This window comes from Necator americanus, chromosome IV (genome assembly GCF_031761385.1).
Source record: "Necator americanus strain Aroian chromosome IV, whole genome shotgun sequence".
NCBI lineage: Eukaryota > Metazoa > Nematoda > Chromadorea > Rhabditida > Ancylostomatidae > Necator > Necator americanus.
Genome location: NC_087374.1, coordinates 19,933,440 through 19,956,439, shown reverse-complemented (window position 1 = coordinate 19,956,439; position 23,000 = coordinate 19,933,440). Strand labels below are relative to the sequence as shown.

The 23,000-nt window shown below is 42.9% G+C and overlaps 9 protein-coding genes across 11 annotated transcripts; 3 read left to right on the top strand and 6 right to left on the bottom strand.

Annotated features, from left to right (window-relative positions):
* Positions 1-74: 74 nt before the first annotated feature.
* Positions 75-1,720, bottom strand: RB195_002002 (uncharacterized protein; the record flags this gene model as incomplete). Its single annotated transcript, XM_064199045.1, has 2 exons — positions 75-656; positions 746-1,720. The coding sequence occupies 2 exons, from the start codon at positions 1,718-1,720 to the stop codon at positions 75-77; spliced, it is 1,557 nt and encodes a 518-aa protein (XP_064054926.1).
* RB195_002001 (uncharacterized protein) lies at positions 75-2,191 on the bottom strand (the record flags this gene model as incomplete). The annotated part of the gene is made up of 3 exons (XM_064199044.1): positions 75-625; positions 727-1,820; positions 1,965-2,191. 3 exons carry the CDS (start codon positions 2,189-2,191, stop codon positions 75-77), a joined length of 1,872 nt encoding a protein of 623 aa, XP_064054925.1.
* Positions 2,192-2,242: 51 nt separating this feature from the next.
* On the bottom strand, positions 2,243-2,548 carry RB195_002000 (uncharacterized protein; the record flags this gene model as incomplete). Its single annotated transcript, XM_064199043.1, has 1 exon — positions 2,243-2,548. One exon carries the CDS (start codon positions 2,546-2,548, stop codon positions 2,243-2,245), a length of 306 nt encoding a protein of 101 aa, XP_064054924.1.
* Positions 2,549-3,547: 999 nt separating this feature from the next.
* RB195_001999 (uncharacterized protein) lies at positions 3,548-3,937 on the top strand (the record flags this gene model as incomplete). Its single annotated transcript, XM_064199042.1, has 1 exon — positions 3,548-3,937. One exon carries the CDS (start codon positions 3,548-3,550, stop codon positions 3,935-3,937), a length of 390 nt encoding a protein of 129 aa, XP_064054923.1.
* Positions 3,938-5,524: 1,587 nt separating this feature from the next.
* On the top strand, positions 5,525-19,600 carry RB195_001997 (uncharacterized protein; the record flags this gene model as incomplete). 2 transcript variants are annotated; one of them, XM_064199039.1, is made up of 9 exons in its annotated part: positions 5,525-5,776; positions 9,825-10,029; positions 10,801-10,885; positions 12,779-12,848; positions 12,985-13,084; positions 18,976-19,091; positions 19,147-19,279; positions 19,421-19,539; positions 19,586-19,600. In XM_064199039.1, the coding sequence occupies 9 exons, from the start codon at positions 5,525-5,527 to the stop codon at positions 19,598-19,600; spliced, it is 1,095 nt and encodes a 364-aa protein (XP_064054920.1). The 2 variants fall into 2 exon arrangements, with proteins under 2 accessions (XP_064054920.1, XP_064054921.1); XM_064199040.1 differs by lacking the exons at positions 5,525-5,776; positions 19,586-19,600 and having other exon boundaries at positions 9,906-10,029; positions 19,421-19,551.
* RB195_001998 (uncharacterized protein) lies at positions 6,108-6,446 on the top strand (the record flags this gene model as incomplete). The annotated part of the gene is made up of 1 exon (XM_064199041.1): positions 6,108-6,446. One exon carries the CDS (start codon positions 6,108-6,110, stop codon positions 6,444-6,446), a length of 339 nt encoding a protein of 112 aa, XP_064054922.1.
* Positions 19,601-20,269: 669 nt separating the features above from the next.
* RB195_001996 (uncharacterized protein) lies at positions 20,270-21,571 on the bottom strand (the record flags this gene model as incomplete). The annotated part of the gene is made up of 1 exon (XM_064199038.1): positions 20,270-21,571. The coding sequence occupies one exon, from the start codon at positions 21,569-21,571 to the stop codon at positions 20,270-20,272; it is 1,302 nt and encodes a 433-aa protein (XP_064054919.1).
* A 264-nt stretch (positions 21,572-21,835) lies between these two features.
* On the bottom strand, positions 21,836-22,336 carry RB195_001995 (uncharacterized protein; the record flags this gene model as incomplete). 2 transcript variants are annotated; one of them, XM_064199037.1, is made up of 1 exon in its annotated part: positions 21,836-22,336. In XM_064199037.1, the coding sequence occupies one exon, from the start codon at positions 22,334-22,336 to the stop codon at positions 21,836-21,838; it is 501 nt and encodes a 166-aa protein (XP_064054917.1). The 2 variants fall into 2 exon arrangements, with proteins under 2 accessions (XP_064054917.1, XP_064054918.1); XM_064199036.1 differs by having other exon boundaries at positions 21,836-22,276.
* A 35-nt stretch (positions 22,337-22,371) lies between these two features.
* Positions 22,372-22,863, bottom strand: RB195_001994 (uncharacterized protein; the record flags this gene model as incomplete). Its single annotated transcript, XM_064199035.1, has 1 exon — positions 22,372-22,863. One exon carries the CDS (start codon positions 22,861-22,863, stop codon positions 22,372-22,374), a length of 492 nt encoding a protein of 163 aa, XP_064054916.1.
* Positions 22,864-23,000: the final 137 nt, after the last annotated feature.

The following is a 23,000-nucleotide window of genomic DNA, read 5'->3' as shown; positions in this document are numbered from 1 at the left end:
TACTTTCTTTGGCGGCGCGACGGCGTCTCTAATCTTCGATCGCTGACGTAGGAGAGAACTTCGAATTCTGTCCCTCACTTGAAATGGGATACTCCTAGCATCACTCTCTCAATTGCGCGTCCAATGACGCTCACCGCGTTTTCTTCCTGCTTGCGAAATGCCCAGGTTTCCGAAGCATAAGTCAGAGCAGGAAGTACGGTGGTGTTGAAGAGGTGAGCACGGAGCCGGGTGTTCGTGGTCTTCTTCACTACATCCTCGATGCTCTTATACGCTCCCCAGGCCGCTCGTCTCCTCCTGCTCAGCTCAGGGGTCAGGTCGTTCATCATGTTCAATTCCCGAACTAGATAAACGTAGCTGGTGCATTCGGATATGTTCGTTCCGTTGAGCCTGAATGGGGAATCCGAGACCCATCCGTTCCGCATGAACATCGTCTTTTGTAGATTCAGCTGAAGACCGATGCATCCACATGTTTCGTCGAATTCGGTCAGCATTCGTTCCGCTTGGCTGGTGCTAGGTGTTATCAGTACGATGTCATCAGCAAAGCGCAAATGATGTAGCTGCCGATCATCAACCTTCACTCCCATGTCGTCCCATTCCAAATTTCGCATTGCGTTCTCGAGGGTGGCTGTGAATATTTTGGGTGAAATTGTATCACCCTGTCGGACCCCCTCTTCACGTCAATGATGATGTTCTTGTAGAATGGCGAAATTCCGGTCGTGAAGTTACTGTACAACTCTCGAAGTACCTTTATGTACTGAGTAGGGACGCCTTGGTTGTCCAAGGCTTCCACTATCGCTTCCGTCTCAACTGAGTCGAAGGCCTTCTTTAAGTCGATGAAGGTGAGACAGAGCCGCATCTTGTACTCTCGTGATACCTCGATGAGTTTCGAAACAGTGTAAATGTGGTCAATCGTGCTGAATCCTTTTCGAAACCCTGCTTGCTCGCATGGCTGTCCTTCATCCAAGACTTTTTCAATCCTATTAAGGATCACTCTTGTAAAGAGCTTATAGATGACGGGCAGTAAGCAGATTGGGCGATAGTTGCCGACGTCATGTGGATCTCCCTTTTTATACAGCAACACGGTCTTGCTGGTCTTCCACTGTTTAGGAACCTTGCATTCCGACAGGTAACGTGTAAAGAGCCTCGCCAGGGTGTTGATGAATACTGGCGGAAGGTTCCTCAGTTGTTCTGGTCTTATTCTGTCGGGACTGGGTGCCGTACGATTTCTTACCGACATGATAGCATGTCGTATTTCGGATGGGAGAACCTCTGGAATGACATGTCTGTCTTCCCTCAGATGGTGAGGAGGCAAGTGGACATGACTGTCGAAGAGATCGGAGTAGAAGTCGTGGATGACTTTCTCCATCCCCCTTCTCGATGCAATGGTTGTTCCCTTCGGGTTCCGGAGAGCAGTCATCCTTGTCTTGCGACTGGCGAAGTCTCGACGGGCATAGCGGATGCTTTTCCCCGCCTCTGCAGCTTCACCCAGTACTTTTGCTCTTCTCTCTTTAAGGTCTTCCTTTATCGCCTCTCTGCAAAGCCTTGCGAGCACGGACGTGAGTGCTTGGTTCCCTGCGGCTCGTGCTGGTCCACGCTGGCGTATCAGCTCAAGAGTTTCAAGAGACGGGCGTCTCTGGGTGGTTTTAGAACCCTCAGCCTTCTTCGCGCAGTCGTGAAGGTGTTCAACGAGCCGGTCATATTCCTCGTCGATGTTGTCCATTGCGGAAACTTCCCAAAAGCCGGCTAAGATAGCGAAGAGATCCCAGGTGATGATACTTCTGGGATTTCTTCCTCTGAACTTGGCGGCTTTCTCTGCTCTCCTTGTGAAAGAAAATCCTCCTCGGAGGAGGCGATGGTCCGATCTCGTATAGAACTTTGGTACAACAGCGACGTCCGTCAGGCAGAACCTTCTATTGACGATGATGTGGTCTATTTCATTACGGTACCCTCCACCGGGTGACTACCACGTCCGGCGTAGAGCGGAGAGCTTCTGGAATTGCGAGTTCTCATGGATGGTCTTAGTTGTCATGATGAACTCGGAGAGCCTCTCCCCCTGGTCGTTCCATTGTAGGCCGTGGGTCCCGATGTGAAGTTCCTCCGGCGTTCTTCTTGGGCCAACTTTGGCGTTGAAATCGCCAATTATGACCTTGTAGAAAGCATGATCTTCTCGGTGGAACTTCTCCAGGTCCATATAGAAAGCTTCGACTTCTTCTTCATCGTAGCTTGATGTTGGAGAAGATAGTCAAAGCTGGTATTGGACCACATCTTCTCGTCCCCAACGGCCGATTCGGGTCGTGAGTTGTTCGGAAGAGTCGATGTTCTTTGCCTTACTCGTGTTGACGAGGACGCCAACTCCTCCAACACCTCCACTGTCGCATGTTCCTAAGAACAGTTCTTCTCCAGTCTCATATACGGCGTTGTGAGGGTGACGTCGTCTCGTCTCGGTAAGTCCGATGACGTCGTACTTGATCTTCTTAGCTTGCATCACCAGATCTTCGATGGCCGCTTCCGATGCAAGCGTAGGTTCGTCATAAGTACAGATCGCCATCCTAGTCCTTTTCCGTTACGGTAGCCTACATGACTCCTGCAACCCCGTCCTACCTGGCGCTACCGTACCAAGCTTTCCTCCGAAATCAGGAGACTCTTTTCTATTACTGTGTTTTGCATAAAAATTTTAAAAGCAAGTCTCTAGTCCCATAAGTTTCTGGGAGAGCTTCCGTTCTCCCGGAGTGAACATGTGGAGCTTATTTGTTGGAGGTGACTCCAAACTGCCTCCCTTGCACCTCCCAGTCACTTGATTGCAGGCTTTTGGCCGGACCTGCGGGATGCAAGGATGTCATGAGTCAGTCCTGGCTCAGCAGAAACAGGGAGTCCATCCCCTGAATCCACCTGCGTCTCTGGGCAAGCACAAGGTCGCTTTTGGTCCGCGATTAGCCCCCTATCCGCCACCTGGGGACGCGCCACGTAGCCTAGCGACTAACCGGCTGTGATTCCTCTAGTGAGGGAGATCCGTGGATCTTTGCAAATACAGAAGAAAATTCTAGAAGCAACAACAGGCCAAAAAAGTGCTGCAGGGAAATCCGCGAATATAATATCCAGGTACAAGCCTTGCTGAGCGATAATTGGATTCACACCTCTTTTCGTCGTAAGATAAAAATCACCAGGGGGTGGTTCTGTTCGAAGTTTTTCCATTCGTAGTCTCCTGCGCCAAGATCGAATTTACAGTAGTGAAGCTCCACCACGGATTTCCTTTTCAGAAGTGCGAATCACGATCAAGGGCACTAACCCTGGCAGAGTTTCTGGACCTAATTTTATATCTGCAGACTTTCTTTGGGCAAAGTGTGCCATCCTCTTTACGTAACTCTAGTGGTTCATATGACATCCCAGAAGAAAAGGATCTCACGCCGGTCGAAAAACTTACAAACCGTTCTTATCCATGAGAAAGGTGACCTAGAGGACCTTCGGAACTGCAGTGTGATTTAATTGCTGAGCGTCTTGTACAGTGTATTCACCGAAATCATCGTTGTGCGCATATCTAAGACTCTGGATGAAGCTCAACCTCAAGAACAAGCTGGATTCCGTCAGGGTTTCAGCTTCGTGGACCACATCCGGACCGTGTCATAGAAGGCTGCCGGGGATACTGCCCTCCTCCTGTCGAACCTTCGTAAACTACGAGAAAGCTTTCGACAGCGTTGAAACGAATGCAATACTGTCAACGCTAGTCGATCAAGGTGCGTCGTTCCACTGTTCCCTCACCATAGCCACTGGAAAAGGAGTACGGCAGGGCGATACTATCTTGCCGAAGCCCTTCGCGGCTGCATTACAATGGATAATGAAATCATTTGATTGGGAAGAAAGGGGCATGCGTGTTGATTTGAAATTTCTCTCGAACCTTCTTTTTGCGGACGATATCGTTCCCTTTACGAGAGCCGAGTAACCGGCTGTGATCTCTCTAGTGATGGAGATCCGTGGTGCTACGGTCAGTCGCGTAGCTACATGGCGCGCCCCCAGGCGGCGGAGGGGGGGGGGGGGGGAGGGGCTGTTCGCGGTCCAAAAGCTACCTTGTGCCTGCTCTGAGAACGCATGTGGATTTAGGGAACGGACTATCTGTTTTTGCAGTGCCGGGACTCGGTCATGACATCCTTATATCTCGCACGTCGATGCGATCAAAAGCCTGAAACCAACGTATACGAGCATCGGAAACCATTGAAGACCTGTTGATACAAACCAGGGAAATTAAGTATGACGTCATCATACTGACCGGGAAGAGGCGGCGCCACCCACTGAGTGCCAAATATACAACTATATGGTGGATCAAACCAGTTTTAACTATCTTCATCGCATATGCACCAACATCAAGCTCAAAAAGAGGAAATCGAAGTTTTATATATGAACCTAAGGAAATGCTATAGAGACTACGGGTGCTGCTAAGACCATACCTTCTACAAAGTCGCTGTCGGTGATTTCAACGCTAAAATTGGCCCAAAAGAACGCCCAATGAACTTGTCATCAAAATCATGACCTATAATGGAACAAACAGAGGAGAGGCTCTCTGGACTTACCACGACGACTAAGACCACCCATGCGAACTTCCAGTTCCAGAAGCCCTCCTCTCAACGCTGGACGAGGGAGTTACCCGGTGGAGGGTAACGTAATAAAACTGACCACATCATCATCAATAAAAGGTTATCTCTGACGGATGTCGCTGTTGTGCCAATGTTCTATACGGGACCAGACCATCACCTCCTCCAAGGAAAGCTTTCTTTCACACGGGAGAACAGAAAACCGCTATGTTCAGAAGGCGAAGTATCATTAACTGGGATCTCTTCGCTCCGCTAGAAAGCTTTTGGGAAGATTCTGCAACGGACAACATAGGCGAGAAATACAATGGGCTCACTGAACACCATCATGATTGCGCGAGAAGTGAGAGTTTTTAAAACCACCGCTAGACGCCTGTCTCCGGAAGATATTGAGCTTATACGCGAGCGTGGAGCAGCACGAGTTGTAATTAATCAGGACATCACGATCGAGCTCGCAAGGCTTTGCAGAGAGGCGGTGAAAGAAGACCTCATCTAGAGAATAGAATAGTGGCTCAAGCTGCAGAGGCGGTGAAGAGAATTCACTATGCCTGTCGAGAATCCGCCAATCGCAAGAGAAGATAAATATTCTAACTAAGATAACTTGCCTCCCCACCATTTCAGAGAAGACGGACATGTAATTCCAGTAGTTCTCCCGCCCTAGGTACGACATGATATCATGTCGGTAAAAAATTGTACGTACCCTGACCCGACAGGATAAATCTGAAGAATCTTCCAGTTCTTATCAGCACTCTGGCGAGATTTCACCAGTCGGAATGCAAGGTTCCTGAACAGTGAGAAACGAGCAAGACCGTTTTGTTGTATAACAAGAGAGATGCGCATTACATCGCCAACCATCTCTCAATCTGCTTACTATTTGTCATCTACAAGCTCTTCACAAGAGTGATCCTTAACAGGATTGAAAACGTGTTAGGTGAAGGACAACCATGCGAGCAAGCAGGATTTCAAAAAAAGATTCAGAACTCATCGAAGGATCGCGAGAGCACACAGCAGATGCCATTTTTATCGACATAAAGGAGTTCCCCTCACTTGAAACGGAAGCGATCATTGAAGCCTTGGTCAATCAAAAACCTCCTCAGTACATAAAGGCACTTCAAGAGTTATACAGTAACTTCACAATCGGAATTTTGACATACTACAAGAATATCATCATCGGCGTAAGAGAGGAACCTGACAGGGTGAGATAATTTCATCTAAAATATTCATTCTCAAGAACGCAACGTGAAAGCTGGAATACGTTATTGGACGTTATGGGAGTGAAGGTTGGTGGTCAGCAGCAACTCCATATTCGTTTCGCTGATAGCATCTTTCTAATAACATAACAAGCATCAATCAGGCGGAAAGGATGCTGGCCAAATTTGATGAAGCGTGTAAAAAGATCGGTCTTCAGCGGAACCTATACAACACGATCTTCATTAGGAACGATGGGTTTCTGATGCCCCATTCACGTTCAACGGAACGAGTATATCCGAATGCTCCAGCTGTGTGTATCTAGGTAGGAAATTCATCATGCTAAATGAACTGACATCCGAGCTGGGCAGAAGGAAACCAGCGGTTTGGAAAGCATACAGGAGCATCGAAGATGCAGTGAAAAGGATTAAGAACATCTGGCTCTGTGCTCACCTACTCAACATTACCGCACTTACTGCTTTGAGCTATTCTTCAGAAACCTGGGCACTTCGCAAGCAGGAAGAAAAAGCACTGAACGTCGCTGAAAGCGCAATTGAAAGAGTGATGGTAAGAGCATCCCGCTTCACGCGAATGAAGGACGGGATTCGAAGTTCTCTGCTATGTTGGCGATCGAATATTAGACATGCCGCCGCATTTGCCAATGAAAGCAAAGCATAAGGTGTGCCAGATACGTGATGTGCTTCAATGACAACCTTTGGATAAGAAGCGTTGAGGAGCGACTGGTTTCCACGCGATATTAAACGTACTAGGAAGGCCACCAACCCGATGGTCAAACTTCTTCACAAGGTTTTTTTTAAGAGAAAAAAATTATCGTGACAAGTGGAAAAATTCTGGGGTTCAGTCGAGCAAATCGACGCACAGAGGAAGTCAAGGTGGTCAAAGTGACCAGTGAAGAAAAGACGATGTTGTGCGAATTAAAGGAAGCGGGAAAGAGAGTAGGACTGCGAATGAACAGAATGAAGACACAATTCATGAAGAAGTAAGGACAGAGGAGTACAACTTGAAGGCTCACAAATCGTGGAGACTTCGTCATATTTATACCTCGGACATTCTACGAATATGGAGAACGACATAAAGAAGGAATTGAATAGAAGGACGAAAACAGTGCAGCTAGCGTTCGCATCCATCAAGGGGAACTAGAGACCAACTGACGAACCAAGATCTCCGTTGCCGTCTGTTTAACACAACAACTCTTAGCGGCGGAAGCAGCGGTAACGCGGGCAGACACCGTTGTCACGTCTAGAAAACTATTCACTACCCACAGAGCCCTTGAGAGATGTCTTCTGAAGTTTAACCGGGGCACACAACACCTAGCCGGCCTTTGCAGCTCCGACTTAAAAGCAATGAATGTCCTGTCTTCACGACTCAGCGGATTATGTATCGAAAGCAAAGCATAGATGGACCAGTCACATTGTGAGAAGAACCGATGATGAATGGTTTAACAGAACGCTAGACTGGAGCCCAATTGATGCAAAACGTTCTCGAGCGAGACCAGGAGGAGATGGGGTGATGTCCCCGCGGCACGGATCGGCCACATAAGAGCTCACCTGGATAAGACTCAAAGACCTTGTCAGCGCCTCTCACAAAACTTGAGAATATTTTAGATGACGGCGGCGGAAAGGCGAAATCATTTGAAAAGATGCTGGAGCCCGCACGTTGAGTGTTTACGTAACGTAAAAACATCTACGTAAAATGCTTCAACTCCGTAAACGATCGATATTAGTAACCTAAATTTTTCCTATAGAAAACCTACAAGAAAATTATTTGTGTCAGATGCTATTGTTTCCTGATTTTCCTGCTTTGCAAGATTTTCTTGTTTTTTTTTTGCAGCTAATATTGAATCTTCTGTGTTTTATATGGCTTGTTGTGATTTTTGGAAGTTCGCAAATCGTTGCCAAGTGAGGTGAAAGCGAACCTGTATTATAAATTGCTCTGATTTTTTGTGTTTTGATTTTAACAGTGGTCAGTTTTAGACATTTGAATATAAAATCTTAACATGTGATTTTACAAAAAGTTCATTTATTGCGATTTAGCAAACATTCCTTCAAATATCACGTGGCATTGTTTTTTGTTCAGGAAGAAGAGAACTATTGATCAGTGTTTGTTTCAAAAGAATTCTGTATCATTCAAATTCCTACCACAGACTCCATCAGCCACCATGGAGGTTATTATGATTCAGACACGCCGGGTCACCAGATACACCGGATACGAGCGGCTACAATGAGCTGCTACTGTGCTACTGCACTGAAGACCACATTTGAATGAATAGAATAACTGCAGAGGAGAATATTGTACAGAGCAAAGCGATACTCTTCAAGATTGTCTTTTTTATCATTGAAAAGATATTGAAAATTATTGAGAACTCTTGAAATTGAAAATTCACACGATGAAAGTGGGATCTGCCTAACTATGCAGCTGCCGTTCCTTGACGTTGTTCCGGGTCCACATTTTGGTAGTTCGGTTCACACTGGGCACAAGTCGTACTTGAATGTGAAAGCGGTTCTGGATTCTCTGCTCCTCGAAATTAAGGTAAAGTCATCAAGTCAAAGAAATAATTAGGATTAAACGATTTTTTCTACTACCTCGTGGAAAGGAGCGAAAAAAGGCGTAGGAGGAGGGAGAACTACTCTCCTGAAGAGTATCACTCTGCATTTACAATATTTTCTTCTATAGTTATTCTATTCTTTTCAAATGCGCTAACATACTAACAGCTCAGTGTGTGGCCTAAGGTATCTGCTGGTCTGCTGGGCCGGCGTGCCTAGATGATAAAAACCACTACGGAGACTGATGGAGAGTGTGGTTAAAATTTGAATAATACAGAACTTTTCGAAATAAACAGCGAAAGAGTACAAAAAACATATCCACTTGATATTAGAAGAAATTCACGGAAAATTGAAAAAAAGAACTTTTTGCAAAATCACAAGAAAAGTTTTCATATTTACATGTCTAAAACCGACAGCAGCTAATAGTGTTGTGGCAATAATCTGGTAATTTTCTTCAAAGTGATGTGCTGATGAAAGACACATCTCATTCGTTAACTAATAACGAAGTTCCAAAAATTAAAATAAGCCATGTAACACACCGAATATGTAGTTTGAGCTGTAAAAAGAAACCAAAAAATTCTGCTGAGCTAGAAAATCAAGAAGCAAGGGCATCCCGCAACACATAATTTTCTTGTTGGTTTTGTATGAAAAAAATTAAAGCTACTAATGTCGAACGTTTAGGAGTTAACACGTGTTTTTTTTATTCAATTTTGCCACATTTTCAAAGCTCTGGAGTTATAGCAGTGAGAGATACTAAAATGTTCGCAGCAGTATGTAAAAGAGTACCATTTTACCTTTCAAACAAAGCATTCGCGTCAGAAATCATATACCATTGGAGAGCAGTTATTTAGGGTCATATTTGGGGAGTAGTTGGGGAGTTTACTGCGATCTTACAGTAAATTTTACGCCGTATGCAAGAAAAAATTTGTAATTACATTATTATTTCCACTGTGACACTGTTAGAACTGTATTATTACAGTTGCACATTAGGGACTCACTTGTATCTTAAACAGTTATGTACGGTAGTAAGTGCCGTTCTAAATGTTCTAATTCAATTCATTTTTCTGATTTTTCAAGTTTTTTCATTAGAGTAGTCAGTTATCCATTTCAACAGTGGTTTGTAGTACCATGTTAGATGGTACTACAAACCACTGTTGAAAATGAATAACTGACTTATTCAGAATATTTAAATTTATGCATAAAGTCCAACAAAGTCGGTTGCAATATAGTCGGAAGTCGGTGGAATGCAAGAAAGTGTTCAATTAATGCACAGAAACAGACAAATCGTGCGAATTGTGCATGATGAAGTGCTAAACTTCAAACTTGCATTGAAGTCGAACACGTAGGCGCATCGTCAAGGTGCTTCAACGCCTTGGATTTTATTCTTTATCCTTGAAGGATAAAAGATCTTATCGTTTATTCCTAGAATTCTCAAACGGCATGACTCTTCCATCCCTCTTTTCATTTAGAGAATACTTTAATTTCTGTTAAGGTCGTCGAAGGCGTTAATGAAGTCAAGTTCAAAAAAAGAGCGCCACTATACAAATCCCTGTATACGAGCGATCGATATGAAATGGCAGAGTACTTATATGTGCGGATTATATACGAGAATCTTGGACGTTATACATGCCGTCTCATAAACAGTGACGGAGTATATCAAGAGCTAGCAGTCGTGCTAGATAGGATTATGATAGAAAGTGAGTTATCCCCTTCCAATGTTGATGATGCTTTCTTGTAACAACTCAAAAAAAATCCCAAAACCTCTTCCAATGCCAAGATGAAAGAGAAGTGGGAAAGGGCAAATCTTATGAAGCATCATTCCCACATTATGACTGACATATAAGAAAAAGCACATATCAAAATAATGACAGCGACAAGACGAGGTCTAGCAAAAAAAGTTTGAGGTGGCGGTGCCTGCCAACATGGGTGTGGATTGCAAGGGTTTTATAGAAACTGACATTAAGCACCGACAAAACGTAAAAATTACTGACAACGCGATGCTTGCAGCGGGCACATATGCGTCAAGTTTGAATGGGTCACACACCACATTGCTACGTTCAAATTCTTTTATTGTTCATAAACATGAGCAAAGCCTGAAAAGAGGTGATATTTGATTTCGTATCGCCTCTCTAATTCTTGCCAAATCGCATCCGCTTTCTAAGGATGAGATATCAAGTGAAAGTTGCAAAACATCAACTAACGGATTTTCACAATGCTTTGCCAGCGTATCATATTCCTATGGATTAGGAATATACGGATCATGACCTGTGTAGCCCACGATTATCTTCACTCAGACGTTTAAAATGAAACTTGGGTACCGTGCCAAAGTGTCTCCAGGATTTTCATAAACTTTGCAAACTATCCAGTGATTTCAGTGATTACTTTAATGTTGATGTGTGCCTGTAAACATATGAGAGCAAATGTCATAGAGTCACGCTATTATTATCATTTGATGCTTGCACTTCCAGATACCAGTTCTTCAATACCAATTGTCTACCTCTCGCAAAAAAATCAAGCAGTAATTCCCTTTGATCGGCGTGGAGTAGATACATAGTAGGTTTCAATTATTATAATTAAGTATATTACTGAAGAGATGACAAAGGCATACCAAAAAGGGAAAGCTTATGACAAATAAAAGAATTTTTGTAAAATCAAATTCGCAGCGTCCCTTTACGACTGATAATGCACAACACACAATAAGTTTCTTTTTTTATCCAAAGTAAGTATTTCCTTGCAGTTTTAACTAATGGGACACAACAAAAAAGATCGGTGATGCTCGTAATTGAGATATATTGTTCATCGTGCACAGGTGTGGCGTTGGGTCCAAAACACTTGACTTCTGGTGCAATTCCGTACGCATCTGTGCTCGCGTTGAGACCCTATGCTATGTTGCTCCAACCGGTCCACGAAACTGACGGAATTTGCTATATTTAGGTTTCCTCAGTGACGGATAGAGGTTGGGATGTGGTTCGCAAGTGTTACAGCACTCAAGCGATAAAACGGTATAAAGTGGACCTTATATCTCGAAAGAGTTAAGAATTGCTCCTTCGCGTAAACTTATCAATTGGTGATAGTGAAAGATCAGGTCAGCTCACGCTTGTAGGGATATCTCACTTTTTGCCGCAGTAAAGAGCTAATACTCGAATACATACTATAAATAACTGTTTGTGTTCCAACAATCGTCAAGTCCTCTCTTCTTGAAACCTCGGCATTTGATATTATATTTATGTTTTCTTGTTATGCCAACGAGGTTTAGGTGAAACTTTTTTGTTCGCCTGACGTTTCGACAATTTCGTCTTTTTCAAAGGCTTGAAAATGGTTCGAGGTCTTTGATACCATGCATATCCCATCAAACTCCTCCTCTCTCCTCGCCAGCCCTCGATATTGTTCCAAGTACACCCCGCAAGACCTTCGAAAGGAAAACAACTGACCAGTTTCAGAGACTTGCGGGGTTTGTAAACCACCGCGTTCTTAAAGATTGTCACCAAGGTGTTGAGATCTACGCACTGTGCAGTATCCTTAAGTACTGGTGTCTGGATAATGTTAAGGAACTGCATGTGGGGCAATCTTATAGCTCACAGAGTGTTACGAATGGCAACATGTCATTGGTAGTTGATAAACACTCATTTTTGTTATTCATGGACAGATTCCTGACGGAAATCCAGAATGCTTCCAATGCCTTCCTAGCAGATATTTCTTTCTCGTGCGCTAATATCGTACATTTTACTTCAAATTCATTTCCATCATGCTTATCATATTTGTGGCGCATTAACGGTGTCATCGAACTCCCTCGCCTTTTACCAGCCAAATGTTCCTCGATACGTATATTCAGCATCCTTCCAGTTTCTCCAACATAAATGGCGTTGCACGTTAGGCATTCTATTTGGTAAATAACTCCGATTTTCGTGCAATCACCGGCCTTACAGAATGGACAAACCACGCAACATTCTGACCCGCATTGCCATTGCCATCGCCTATCGTGGAATCTATTGCGAACTAACTGTTGCTTGATGCTGTCGTTCGGGATGTTAACCAATACAACATCATCTTGCAGCTGTGCTCGCAAAAGAGTCCGGTGTATAGCAGTCGTCAAGGAGTCAGAGGCGAAGGGGATGCACAAAGGAATTCTACCTTCACGTGGGATACTCACTGTTTTTGTGTTCCACTCGAGGTCACTATCTACCACTAGGGACACAAAAATCTCCTTGAATAGGAGCTTCAGACAATGTTGGCAGCTCTTTTCTGTCCTCCTCCAAGAAAATGAGGAGATATAAACAGCATTCATCATTAGCATACAATAACAATATGAACACCAGGAAACAGAGTACTGATGAGAAAGAGCTAGCTTATTTTCGTGGAGATTGAAAAGGGCCAGAAGGACTGAAATTGGACTTATTCCGACCGTACTGCAATACCAGTTTCTTCAGCACAATGTTGTTCTTTCAGTATACATGATTTCGATGGAAAAAAGATATCAAACGAATCTCATCGCACCGTTCGTTACTTGGACGGAGTTGTAAGTACCCAATTCATAATTCGTCGCATCCAAATCTAGAGTTTAGTAGAAAGGAAGAAATTTCTATTGAGAATCCCCTGAAAAGCTCCAAGTAAGATTTTCATACTGCTTGCTTGCTCAAGTTATGGCTTTCCAGAGTGGAGCAGTTAACCTCAAAAGGAACGCAACATATGCTTATATGCATGATTGGAGATTACTTCGTTTAATAAAAACACCCGATTACTCGATGGAATACGGTATTCATGTACTTTTGCACAAAAAATATGTGAGAAACTTTTCCTGCAGACTTTCCTGAAACTTTGTGAGGAGGATTTAGAATGTGTAGTTTCAAATCATCAGAGCTACTTATGTGATTTTGAAGTAGTTTGAATGTATAGAAACTAGTGAAGCGAAATTGGAAGCTATCATTCAAGTTTGACAAACTAGCAGCAAATCACAGAATTTACATGAAGCAAATTAAGAAAAAAAAACAAAATCATCATTTTGAGAGCTTCAAACTCTAGGATGAAAAAAACAAAGTTGAGCACATGGATTGAAGAAAAGAAGTTTATGTGAAAATATAAATATAACACTTCCGGATGGATGATACATTCCGTATGGGGTCTGGACCGACTGGCACTCAGCAGACGTCTTTGTTCATATCTTGTCAAATTATTCAGCAAATTGTGGGAGAAGAAAATATTGGTGGCTATGAAGGATACAAATTACCTAATTGCGTATTTATACATGAATCGGTTTCTTTGTCATTCTGTCCAACCAGCAGGAAAGAGCTACTCCAGGGAATATTTAGACGACGACAGAGAAAACCTAGAAACCTAGAGCATGGTCAAGAGTTTCGCACACTAGATACAACAAACGGATCAAATGAGAGGTCTGGTTACAAAAAAGCGGAGATTACGCAACGATGCAAAAATAGTAGACGAGAACTGTTACGTATTCTAGCAAATAAGAATAAGAAAAAGTGGAGAAATGGAGGCACTTTCTACAGCACCTTTTTTCATTTTCACAGCAAGTTTCAATACCGAAATTACTTAGAGAAGGATTGCAGGCAGGCTTCAGTTGTCTCATCCATTACATCACATGCATAAGATCGTAATTAGCGGCAAACAGTATGAGCTAAAAAACCAAAAGCAGATTTTGCCGCAGGAAATTCAACAGTACTTGCTTTCCTTCTCCTGAGAATCCAAGTGATGTATGAATGCGAAGCTAAACCTTTCGAAGAGGTTCGCTCTGGTAGAGTTGTATATACAAATATACCAACGCGAGCTGTTGACTTCGCCGGCCTCTCGCCCTGGTAACATTGTTTTCCAAGCACGGATACACTGATATGAGAAATCAAGTGTGCTAAAAAATTACTCAAATATGAAGTCGGAAAGGAGTGTTTCTAGATTAGAAAAAAAAACCTAAACCAAAGTAATGCTTTTGGATGCTGTATGCTTTTGGATGTAAGTAATGCTTGTCTAGCTCCTCATCATTGCTCATTACAGCAGTATTGGACATGTTGCTCTCTCCCGTCCTTCAAATGTTGTCTCACAAATTTAATCACACATCAACTCACTCTAACTTGAAATTCTGCTTCTCGTATGTAATATGTGATACAAAATTCCGGTCGATAGGTGACTTTTAACAGACTTATGCAGTGGATCGGTTGAATTACCCAAGATAGAGCTCCTCTTGATATCTAGTGTTTGCGTAACGGACAATCTTGTGCTTTATAACAGTAAATACCTACATTTATGAGAGCTTCTAAATTTCTTCACAACTCGCATTTCTCATGTTCATTCTCATGTTTGGTGGTACGTCATAAATGTTGATGAGATAATCAATAGCGATCATGATCATCATCGCCCGAGTGATTGTTTGAAAGGTGCGTCACAAGTAGTAAAAAATTTCGCAAGTTTTAGCATCGTCGTCAACAACTACAGAACGCGGCGGCTGAGTGAGAACTCTTACAAACTAGGCTCGATATAAACGTTGATCAGCCATGCTTGAAGCAGCAAGGCAATTTATAGGAGCAGTGACAAACCTTGCGAACTCAAAAATGACGCGAAAAATGGAAATAAAAATGGAGACAAGGAAGAAACAAACTGAAAAAAATAGTTAAGGTCAATTAGATGTCTGAGGTTGCATGGAGAGACTAAGGAATCTTAAGATTCGATTCTTCTGTTTTCGTTCATGATTTAAAGAGCAGCACCCTAACGCTTCCAATAAATCGAGTTCACACACTGTATCACATTAGAGTAGAATTTCTTGTAGCTGATTCCTTCACTGAGTATGAACACAAAAAGAGTAGCAATCGCAATGAGATAGACATTTCAGACTTTCATGTTTAACAACAATCCATTACTTCGTGTCGGATGCTCTCTTTTCTTACCGCATTTTGCATGCATGGTTTCTAGTTTTAAATGCTATTGAGTGCGCAAAACATCGTAGTTTCATTCATTCTTGCGCCTGAAGTACTGCAAACCGATATCTTTCGTCAAAATTAAGCAAATCAAAATTATTTTATTTGAAAGTGGTAGACTGTCTTTGGCATTCACGCTCATTTAGTACAAACAGGTTAACATCACTGATGTTTTCGTAGTTTCTGCAGCGATGACACCTTTCCAAAACTCCAGTGATATGCAGTATCGAAATGCAGAGGTGCAGGCGCCTCTTCTGATTTCTTAGATCTTTCAAACGTAAATATAGAAATAGAATTCTCTTGTAATATAAACAGACAAAGTCAATTCCATTTGCCAAACTATTTTGCACCGTTTACGCGAAATCAGAGGTCTGGTAACAATCAATGTTAACGGCCGCGAAAATAACATTATCTTCTGCTACGTGTAGTATCATATCATCATAGTATAATGATCATGATCATGCTATAGAATAACGGGGTTAGTCCGTCACGTGCCTGCATGCGTGTGTGTGTGTCAAAAAATTTGAAAAATGGGTTGCAACGGGTCCCGTGGCGTTGGATTGGTGCGTCGGCGCCAGATAGCTGTAAAATGGAGTGCGACGAGTACCGCGGCGTCGGATTAGTGCGCCAACATCGTAGATCGGTAAAAGGTAGTGATGCGGATCCACACACATGGTACATGTCGCAAAAGGTAAATAGGACGTTGCAACCGCCTCATACCCGTGATCGCTGAGCGCGTTGCTTTTCACCCCTACGACTCCTCCCTCCGTCTATTTCCTTGCACGTTAGCTTCAGGTAGGTTCTATACCTTCCTCAGGAAGTGAAAACACGAATGAAACCGGCTGCTTAAATAGCAGCTAGCAGTTTCATGATCTGACGAGGAACGTTATCTTTATCACTACAATGTCATTTTATGTTAAACACTAGTCTGAACGTCCGGCTAAAGCCACAGACTTTCTGTGGCGTTCGCTTCGCTCCCCTTAATTGAACACCGAAAATCAATATTAGTGCCCTTTTCTGTGAAATAAGAATTCTGTATCTTTAACAATCTTTCTTCATTTTTTTTATTAAAAATAAATGCAGAAGGTTTCATAGTTTTCTTTCTACCCGCGTCAGTTCTACATTTGGAGAATATTCAAACTTCAGCTTCAAACACTCCGTCGATACCAATATAATGTAGACGCAATTTGAAAGTATTACTCGAAATTTGGGTTTTCCTCCAAAACCTATCAATGAATGATGTTTTAGCACAAAATGACGTGAAAGGCTTTATCCTACTGATAAAGATAACGTTCTACGTCAGATCATATAAACTGTTCGCTACTATTTAAGCATGTATGTTTCCACTTTCTGAGGAAGGCGTGCTGCCAACTTGAGGCAAACGGAGAAGGAAATAGACACGCGAAGAAGTCATAAAGATGAAAAGCAACGCGTCCAGGGGCCGCGGCTATGAAACGTCCCATTTACCTTTTGCGACATGCACACGAAGTTATTGCGCACCATTTCTATGCCGCGGGACCCGTCCCACACCATATTATAGCTATCTGCCGCCGGCGCGCCAGTCCGACGCTGGTGGATCCGTACCTGCTCCTTTAACCGCTCTACGACGCCGGTGGACCCGTCGCACTTTCTTCCATAGGTACCTGGCGTCAGCGCACCAATCCGACGTCGTGGGACACGTCGCACCCCATTTTATTGCTTTCTGGCGTCGACGCAACAACTCGACGCCGGTGTACCCGTCGCACCCCCTTTTCGAATTTCACTGACACACACATGACAGAATAAGCTCGTTATTATATACCAGTCTGAACGTCCGGCTAAAGCCGGACTTCAGACTTTCTGTGGTGTTCGCTCGCCTTCACTGATCAACGAAAATTAATATTAGTACCGTTTTCTATGAAACTAGACTTGTGTATCTCCAACAATCTTTCTTCCTTTTTTATATTATAACTAAAGGCGAAAGATTTCATAGTCTTCTTTCTAAACGCGTCACTTCTACATTTGGAGAACATTCGAACTTCAGCTTCAAACACTCCTTACCAATATATTATAGACAAAATTTAAAAGTATCACGCGACATATTCTTACTATTTAAGCAGCCTTTCCACTTTCTGAGAATGGCATGCGACCAACTTGAGACGAACGAAGAAGGAAATAGATACGCGGGGGAGTCATAAAGGTGAAAACCAGCGCACCCTGTGACCACGGCTATGAAATGGCTGCAACCACTTATGTTTTGCGACATGAACACGAAGTTATTGCGCACCATTTTGATGCCGCGGGACCCGTCTCACCTGATATCATAGCTATCTGGCGCCGGCCCACCATTCCGACGCCGGTGGACCCGTCGCACCCCATATTATAGCTTTCTGGCTTCGAGGCAACAACTCGACGCCAGTGGACCAGTCGCATTTCGTGACTAACACACACATACACACACACACATACATACATACATACATACATACATACATACATACATACATACACACACACACACAAACACACAAAAAAAAAAAAAAAAAAAAAAAAAAAAAAAAAAAAAAAAAAAAAAAAAAAAAAAAAAAAAAAAAAAAAAAAAAAAAAAAAAAAAAAAAAAAAAAAAAAAAAAAAAAAAAAAAAAAAAAAAAAAAAAAAAAAAAAAAAAAAAAAAAAAAAAAAAAAAAAAAAAAAAAAAAAAAAAAAAAAAAAAAAAAAAAAAAAAAAAAAAAAAAAAAAAAAAAAAAAAAAAAAAAAAAAAAAAAAAAAAAAAAAAAAAAAAAAAAAAAAAAAAAAAAAAAAAAAAAAAAAAAAAAAAAAAAAAAAAAAAAAAAAAAAAAAAAAAAAAAAAAAAAAAAAAAAAAAAAAAAAAAAAAAAAAAAAAAAAAAAAAAAAAAAAAAAAAAAAAAAAAAAAAAAAAAAAAAAAAAAAAAAAAAAAAAAAAAAAAAAAAAAAAAAAAAAAAAAAAAAAAAAAAAAAAAAAATACATACATACATACATACATACATACATACATACATACATACATACATACATACATACATACATACATACATACATACATACATACATACATACATACATACATACATACATACATACATACATACATACATACATACATACATACATACATACACACACACACCAACATACACATACGTGACAGAATAAGCCCGTTATTATATACCATGACAAGTGAAATTACTATGATAACCCCTTGTGCTGACATTCGATCATAATTGTTTAACTGTGTCGCATTACATTAAACGATCATGATCATGATCTCATTCTTATTTCTCATGACTTAGCTATTGGGGAAAACAGGAAGAAACCCCATACTTCGGGTAGTGCTTTAAAATTGTCTCTATATTATATTGGAATCGGAAGAGTGTTTGAGACTAAAGTTTGAATATTCTTAAAATGTAGAACTGAGGCGTTTAGAAAAAAAAAACTATAAAATCTTCCCCCTTTATTTATAATAAAAAAGAAAGAAGAAAACATTGTTAGAAAAACCGAACTCTGAGTTTACAGGAAATGTCACTGCCATTAGTTTTTGATTAATTTAAATTAATTGACAAGTGAAGCTGAGCGAAGAGAACTCCACAAAAAAGCCTGAAGTCCGACTAAAGCCGCTGTTGGTTTTTTGTGGTGTTCTGGTTACAAATTACAGAAAGTAAAGAAATTAATAAAATACAGGATGTCGGTACGGAGTAAATTACAGAAAGTCATCATGCTTACAGTGGCACGCTCAGTTCCAAAGCCAATAAGCGCAACATGGTCACCAGAATTTCCATCTAGAATTATTATCGATTACGTCGTTGACTCTGTAGAAGACGCAAAACTTTTGCCTCTCGAGGTGAGCTCATACTGTGTTCAAGTGAAATAATTATCCAGAGCTTTTCTCATCTTAGGTGCGTGTGAAACAAGTGTTTCCTGATGTTCCTTCCATTTCCTACGAAACGTCAACTCAAAGCGGAATACAATGCCACAAAGGCGACACTGGAAACTGCCTCAGAATTACTGTCAGCGGTGTCGATGTTGAAAGTGACTTCTAGCAGCTATTTTAAAATCTTCGATGTGTCGGTATCAGTGTTTCACTGAAATTTTACTCTGGATAGAGAATTGTTGCTATGGGATGAGAAGTACTAGGAATCATCTTAGAAACAAAAATGATGTAAAATTCAGAGAAATACAGTATCACTCTGCAACACAAAGTACCTGAGGTAGAAAGTGACGTGAGCGTTTCCATTGAGTGTTGGACGAAATATGAACCAGATCCGGTTAACGAGTTGAGGATTTTGAAGGTTCGCTTTTAATACAGTTATTGCTCCTTATAGTATATTTTTTCAGAGCAAAAGCACTTAAATAGAAGCACAGAGGATCCATGCATGTCATTATGACCTTTTTAATTCCGGCTATTGGTTCCCCATGGCCTTACAAGCATTCCCGTGAAAAGCTCATGGGAGTAAAAACATCAGCCCATAGTGATCTCTTCAAAAGTAGTTCATCTCGCTGTGCGGGTATCATCGCCCATCTTCGACTTCTTTTCGAACATAGTTAAAACTGCACACTTGCCTGCCTAGTCGAGTGCAAAGCAAATGGTCTTGGCTGAGTCAATACAGTAAATCAGCTCGACAAGCATAACCTGCAGTCCGCTGGGTTAACGTCCGATGGAATGACGTGCGGAGGTTAAGCAAGTTTCACCATGACTTACTTACTTGACTTAATCGGCGGGCTGATGTCATCGCCTGACGCGATTACCCGCATCTTCACCGAGGTGTGCCGTCCTCAAACACAGCTCTGCCCAACTTTCTCGATCTTCTGCGAGAGCTTGCACAGAATCAATAAATTCGTTGCTATTCCATGTTCTGCGAAACCTTACGTCTTGCCTGAACTGCCTATCCACGCCGAGTTTCCTCAGGTCCTCTTTTACTACCTCAGTCCAGAAATGCCGTTTTCGGCCAGGTGGCTTCTTCCAGCTCGAACCCGACGAACTCTTCAGAACTCGTTGGACAAGGCGATCTGCCGGTCTCCTTAATATATGACCGGAGAAGCGAAGACGACTTTAGCCGCCTTCGAAGGCGGTGCAAGATGTTGATATCTTCCACGTCTCATCCGCCGGTAAACCACATCAATTTCTGCGTAAAGATCTTCATTGTGCCATACCCTAGGCCAAGAGTAGCCAAGTAGCCGTCTAAGCAGCTTTCGTTCCGTGCAGTCAAGCCTCTCCATAACCGTTGATGGTGTTGCCCAAGTCTCCGATCCGTACATCATGATGGAGCGAATTGTGGATAGGTAGACTAGCAGCTTGACTTCGTTGGTGATGGGGGCCGACCACAGGCATTTCGTTAAGGAGTTAAATGCAGAAGTGGCCTTAGCGCATCTTTGCTGAACATCTCTCTCGTAGCTGCCGTTGTTCTTCAGCATACAGCCGAGGTAACAGAACTCATCGACGAGTTCTATCGGTTGTCCGTCCACCCTGATTCCCGTTCGAGGTCTCGAAGAGATCAACATCTGCTCGCATTTATCAGGGCGTAGGCGTAGTCCGTAAGCTGCAGCCAACTTCGATACAAGGTTGACAAAATGCTGAAGTTTCGTACTGCTTTCCGCGAATATAACAACATCGTCGGCGTACACGAGATCAGTCAAGGAGCACCCTGATGGTGCTAAGACAATGTCGGCAGGACACTGGTCGACTGTTCTTCGCATAATGTCGTCGATGGTGAAATTGAACAGGAAGGGTCCTGCCACCGCCCCTTGTCTTACTCCAGTTACCACTTCAAACGGTGTTGTACATCCGGCTGGTGTTCGAACTGTAGCAGTTGTTCGTTGATTCATGTCATCAAGCAAGCGAACGAACTTTCTTGGTACTCCATCGGCGCGAAGCGCGTTGAGAAGACGGCCTCGGTGATGAGAGTCGGACGCGGCTTCAAAGTCCAGAAACGCTAGTTGCATCGGCTTCGAATACCGCTGCCAGATTTCGATCACTCTCCTGACGTTGAACACCTGGTCAAACGTAGATCGGCCAGGACGAAAGCCAGCTTGCTCGTCGCGCGTTGTTTCTTCGCGATGTTTAATGAGTCGGTCCAGGATAATCCGCTCCAGTACCTTGTACATAACACGCAACAAAGAAATTCCTCGATAATTCCTAGGGTCCGTGACGGATAACTTCTTGTGGAGGGGAACTATGATAGCGTATTTCCACGAGTCAGGAATCCTTTCGTCTATCCATATTGAACGGATGATCTCTGTCATCTCACGAATCTCAGACGGAGCAAGACATTTCAGAATTTCTGCGCTAATCCCGTCGTCTTCACCAAATTTTCCATTCTTCATTTTTTGAACACAGACTAGAACCTCCGACTCGGTCGGTGGCTCCTCCTTAACCGCATACGTCGGTCTATGAACGTGCTCGAGTTCAGGAGCTGACGGTGCTAGCCGGTTCAGCAAGGTCTTGAAGTGTTCCCTCCAGGAAGGGTTGCTTTACCGTCAGCTACTCCATTGGCGGTGTTGAGGACAGGAGAACATCTTTTCATTTTGCCGCTATACTGCATTATTGGAGCACAGGCTTTCCGCGGGTTCTTGTCCTCCCACGCCTTCTCAAACTCCATCGCTCCACTCGTTATCGCGGTCTTGTTGCAGTGGACGACGCAGCTTCCTTCTAAGGCGTTTTTCCTGGTTAAAGTCACCAGTACTGCGCGCGACACATACAGAATTGTATGTGGATTTTGTTTCCGCAGATGCAAAGGCAAACTTCTTCCGCGGCAATAGAACCGGGAGCGTTTCCCTTGCAGCGTCCTGGATGCACTTTGTGAAGGAATCCGCATCGCTAAGCTTCTTCCTGGTCCGTACTCCAACATGAGAAGACACACGTTGGCGGAATTTTCTTCTGCATTCATCGTCTTTCAGACCTGCCATGTCGATTTTCGGTTGAAGAGGAACTCTTCGGTTTCTCTTGTGGAACTGTATCTTGAAGCTGAGAAGAACTGGACGGTGATCAAAGTCGAACGCGACGTCCCAAACAGCTCTAGATTTTCGCATATCTGACTGAGGAATGTTCCTCGTCAGAACGTAGTCGAGCTGAAGCTTAAGAGTCCTCATCTTCTGCTTGCGCTGCTCTTCAGGCGTTAAAAGGGTTAACCCCTGCCACGTGAGCTGATGGAGTTGATGATTCCTCTTAAACGTGGAAGCGATGATGAGGCCCGTCTGTTCGCACAAGTCGACCAGACGGTCACCGCTGTCCGACGTGCGCTCCGCTGCATAGTACCATTTCCTAGCACATCGGATTGCTGTTCGAGTCCCATCTTCGCATTAGCGTCGATCCCGACAATGACCACCTGCTGGCTTGGTATTTTAGACATCAACGCATTGAGTTCATCATAGAAGTCGTCCTTACTGTTGTCCTCAGCGGTTTCCGTAGGTGCGTGAGCATTTACGATCCAGAGTTTACGTCCTCTGCGATCCCGCAGTCGTAGAAAGGCGCATCTAGACGACGTTGAGCCAAATTCCTCCACCAGGTTCTTGTAATCGTTCCTCACAGCTATCGCGCAGCCACCTACTTTGTTCTCATCAGCATCGCCGCAGTATATGGTGTAATTTTCGATGCTGATGACGGGCCGATCCCTCATGCGTGTTTCCTGCAGTGCAGAAAAAGGCACACAGAGATATCGCAGAAGTCTGGGTAGAGCGGCTCGTTGGAGTTCACTCGATAGTGTTCGGCAGTTCAGCGTGAACGAAACGAATGGTTGTTGCCAAAGATTCCATG